The sequence below is a fragment of the Prosopis cineraria genome, unplaced genomic scaffold, assembly GCF_029017545.1.
Source record: "Prosopis cineraria cultivar Desert tree isolate PC_DT_omini unplaced genomic scaffold, ASM2901754v1 PC3, whole genome shotgun sequence".
Lineage (NCBI taxonomy): Eukaryota > Viridiplantae > Streptophyta > Magnoliopsida > Fabales > Fabaceae > Prosopis > Prosopis cineraria.
This window is the reverse complement of record NW_026555334.1, coordinates 43,380,836-43,385,547: the sequence shown is the minus strand read 5'-3', so window position 1 is coordinate 43,385,547 and position 4,712 is coordinate 43,380,836. Positions and strand designations below refer to the sequence as shown.

Below are 4,712 nucleotides of genomic sequence, written 5' to 3'. Positions count from 1 at the left end.
CAGCCACGTGACGCCACTCCTTGCGCCGTGATTTCGGCGGACGACATCGCCGTTTTATTATTATTATTATTATTAATTACACCACCCTTAAGAGAGGCTCGCCCAGCTCGCTGCTGCCGTACCATCACATGCCTCAACAGTATCCAATCCAGGAACTAAAAATATAACATGAAGTGAGGGAGCCAAAATCTATTTTTAATTTTTTTAAATCTTTTTAACGGTTGATTGGAATGTGGGAGCTCTAGATTCGTCCCCGATTTCACCCAGGCTCGGGCATGACAAGCACCCGAAGTTTTTTTTTTTTTTTTTAACATAAAAACACGAATATGATCAGAATAGGCAGGCAGGGCGGGAGACTACCCAGATTGCGGCGCTCTCAATCCTTCCCCACTGTCACGTGTTTTTTTTTTTTTAATGGTTCACGTGTCAGTCAGCAGGCTCTCCCATCCCCTGCCCCTGCCCCTTTCAATATCGACATGGATACACATGCTTTTTAAAAAAAAGAAAAAAAAAATATATATATATACATATATTAATAATTCAGTACATGATTTGCATCTTGAACTTGCACGCTCGCAGTCGCGGGTTAAACTTCGAAAATATAAAAACCCCATTCCAAGTCATCGCTGCTTATTTATTCACCATTCCAAGTCATCGCTGCTTGAATTTTTCCTGCTTCACAGATGCTATAAGGAATTCCAAATATATCAACAGGGTAAATTGTTTGTTAGTTTATGTACGACCAATACTTCTCTTCCTCTGTTATCAAACAACGTAACGCTCGCTTGACAGTTTTTTCCTTCTATAGTGAGAGAAACGTTGAGATCTAAACGGGTATTTTTGTAAAATGCCATTGCATTTTGTTACAATTTAGGCTGGCTTGCAGATAAAATTTTAAAGTGAGTGTTCACCGTAGTAATTAAAATTTAAATTGTTCTGCATTAACTATTTTATGAGGTCTCCATTATTATTTTGGCGTGCGTAAGTGCGTGCGTGCGTTTTTAGCAGGAAAAGAAAATTTGGTCACGCTTGATAGTTGATAGGTACTATGTGGCGTAGAGGGAGAAAATAGGGAAAAACACAGTCAAGTACTATTAAAGATAATTAACTGCATTGCAAGACCAAACGGTTCTAATATTATTTTGCAGGATCAAATGACCTAAATTGAATTAAAACTTATTGTTCAAGGACAAAACCATTCCTCATATCTAAACACATACTTTTTTTTATAGGTCCCCATTAAAAAAAATATCATTTTCATCTTAACAACAATCAATTTTCTTATTAATAATTGTAAAAAATTACCTTGATGGTGGAGATAAAACAAGTACTGTAATTCGATAGATAAGTTTCTATTTCAAAACAAAACAAATCACATTTTTATTTTAACAATAATCAATTATTTATCAATAAATTTAAAAAATTAATTTAAACATGGAGAGAAATGAGTGTTACAATTAAGTGCAACAAGTTTTCATTTAAAAAAATTATAATTTTTATTTTAATAACAATCAATTTTTCTGTAACAACAAATATACATCCAAGGAAGTTTTATCTCTTCACAGTAAATATTTGTTACACTTAGTCTTTTGATTCGGCGGAGTAACGCGAGAATCTTTGGGTCCACGTAATTAATTATCTGCGGTCATCCCTGAATGTGATTTTCCCGAGGAAATAACTAAACGAAGCGCGGTTGCTGACAAGCGGTCCAACGTGACAAAACAGAAAAGTAAAACCTTTTGGTTGAAAGCGGGCCGGCGCTGAGTGAGATTTCAGTGTATATATATGGCGCGACTAACATGTAGATGTAGTGCAGTGGTTACATTACTCTTTTATTGTTTGACAGAGCAGCCGCAGCATGGAGTTAGTCGTCTCTTTGTTTCTTCTGGGACTCTCTCTTCTTCTCTTGTTCTTATCTGCCAGCAGAGCCCACACCTCCCGCCCTCCCTCCTCCCTCGCCCTCCCCAGGGCTTATCCTCTCATCGGTTCCGTTTTCTCCATCTCCTCCAACAAACACCGCCGTGTCCTCTGGATCGCCGACATCCTCCACCGCTCTCCCTCCGCCACCTTCACCCTCCACCGCTCCTTCGGCTCCCGCCAAGTTTTCACCGCCGATCCTGCCGTCGTCCAGCATATCCTCAAGACCCACTTCCCCATCTACCACAAAGGCTATGCTCTCCATCGAGCTCTCGGCGATTTCCTCGGCAACGGTATCTTCAACGCCGATGGTGACACCTGGAAGTTCCAGAGACAGCTCTCCAGCCACGAGTTCAACACCAGATCTCTCCGAAAATTCGTCGAGACCGTCGTCGACACGGAGCTCTCTGACCGCCTCCTCCCCTTCCTCTCTTCCGCCGCCGCCGGTGACCCCGTTGTTCTTGATTTCCAAGATATCCTCCAACGATTTACGTTCGACAACATTTGCAGAATAGCGTTTGGCTTCGATCCGGCGTACTTGTTGCCCTCTCTCCCAGAAACCAAGTTCGCCAAAGCGTTCGAAGAGGGTACTAAGCTCAGCAGCGAAAGGTTCAACGCAGCGATTCCCCTGGTCTGGAAAATCAAGAAGCTCTTCAACATTGGGTCCGAGAAGCGACTCCGAGTCGCAATCTCGGAAGTGCGCGACTTGGCCACAAGAATAGTCAGAGAGAAGAAGCAGGAGCTTCGAGAGAAGGCCTCGCTGGATTCAGTGGACCTGCTGTCGCGGTTCTTGAATTCCGGCATATCAGACGAAAATTTCGTAACGGACATAGTGATAAGCTTCATACTAGCTGGTCGGGACACGACTTCGGCGGCTCTGACGTGGTTTTTCTGGCTGCTGTGGAAGCACCCGAACGTGGAGAAGGAGATTCTGAAGGAGATCAAAGAAAAATCAGACGCGCCCGTCTACGAGGAATTGAAAGACATGGTTTACACTCACGCCGCTCTATGTGAAAGCATGAGGCTGTACCCGCCGGTGCCGGTGGACACAAAAGAAGCTGCAATGGATGACGTGTTGCCGGACGGGACATTTGTGAAGAAAGGAACGAGAGTGGCGTATCACGTATACGCAATGGGAAGGTCCGAAAAGCTATGGAGTTCTGACTGGGCGGAATTCCGGCCGGAGAGATGGTTGAAGATGGTCGAGGGGCCGGACGCGGAAGGGACGACGAAGTGGAAATTTGTGGCAATGGATCCGTTTACGTACCCGGTATTCCAGGCAGGCCCCCGAGTGTGTTTGGGTAAAGAGATGGCGTTCTTGCAGATGAAGAGGATAGTGGGCGGAGTTCTGAGGAGGTTCAAGGTGGTGCCGGTGGCGGCGGATGGAGTGGAGCCGGTGTACATTGCGCACTTAACGTCACTGATGAAAAATGGGTTCCCTGTCAGGATTGAGAAACGGAGCGACATCACCAGTAATTAATCCTATGCATGCATATACAGCAATTAATTTTATATGACTAAGAAAATACATATCAGAGTTTAGTCTCCGGTTCTGCGTGTGATTCAGAAAACCTTAAAAGGGGTGAACATCGATTGTACATCAATATTCTCCCTGTCTAATGCGTCGGTAATTAATAAAACGTGTTTATTATTCCATGATGCCTTCATGGTGCTTGCTGCTCTTGAAGCTCTATGCCTTTGCTAAGAAGAAGAGAACAAGTTTCTTAATTTCACTTCGTTTTTTACTATTCCTTCCATCCAAATTATAAAATATTTTTTAAAAAAATCTTATATACTGATAAAGTTTATTAAATATACTTTATAACCTTACATTTTCAAAAAAAATATAAATTTTTAAAAATAATCTTCATTTAATACTTCATTAATAAAATAATATTAAAAAGAGAGAATATATGAAAAGGATAATTTTAAAAAAGTATCATTAATAAAATTTTATTTTTATTAAAATATCTAATATTTTGAAACATTAAATTTTTTTAAAAGTGTCTTATAATTTAAGATGGAGGGAGTACATCGTATTAAATTAAAATTTTAGATTGATATGAAGCACGTACAGGATAACATCAATTTAATCTTTTTATTTGTAACTGCTTTCACCGTAATCATCAGATTAGAAACTGGGGCAAATTACAGAATATATAATCAAGATCAGTTTTTGGTCTATTCAATCATTCGGTCTGGTCGGTTAACCGATAAAAATTTATGTCAAGTCAAATTTGGCCTCCATCTTAAAGCCCCGGGGGGGGTGAACATACTGGATAAAACTAAATTCGGTGTGTATTTTTTAAAAGTCAAAGTTAACATTGGTGTACACTGACAGAAAATGGTTCCATGAGTGACCTGAATCTTCACAGCCAGTAAATGTCATGCTAAGGATTTGGATTTGTAAGTGTCCTAGGTATACTCATTCAACAAAAATCTCACGTGACTTGATAACAATAGTTTAATTTAATTGAATGGTTGTCAATGATTTAAAGTATTCTAATTGTGTTGATTATTCTGAATTTTTGGATAGAAATATATACTGATAAGTTTCAAGTATTGATTAAATCTAACAATTATAATTTACACATTCATTAAGTAAGTATATCTAGAACACTCATTAAATTCAAATACTGTCATATGCTATAGTTTTAGGATGTTATCAACGCTCGAAAATTTATATTTGACCAAAATAAATAAAACAGGACAATTAAATTGAGATGCAATTCAATCATTTCTCTATGGAGTCACACGAGCCTTTGGATTAAAGTATTCTTTTTAAATTTTAGGGA

At 39.7% G+C, this 4,712-nt stretch overlaps 1 protein-coding gene across 1 annotated transcript; it reads left to right on the top strand.

Moving 5' to 3' along the window:
* The first annotated feature begins 1,802 nt into the window (after positions 1-1,802).
* LOC129306395 (cytochrome P450 94A2-like) lies at positions 1,803-3,576 on the top strand. The gene has a single exon (XM_054946986.1). It carries the CDS (start codon positions 1,859-1,861, stop codon positions 3,395-3,397), a length of 1,539 nt encoding a protein of 512 aa, XP_054802961.1. The 5' UTR covers positions 1,803-1,858; the 3' UTR covers positions 3,398-3,576.
* Positions 3,577-4,712: the final 1,136 nt, after the last annotated feature.

What these genes read in the sequence shown, in the direction of transcription:
- LOC129306395 (XM_054946986.1), top strand. Translation starts at nt 1,859, where the DNA reads ATGGAGTTAGTCGTCTCTTTGTTTCTTCTGGGACTCTCTCTTCTTCTC.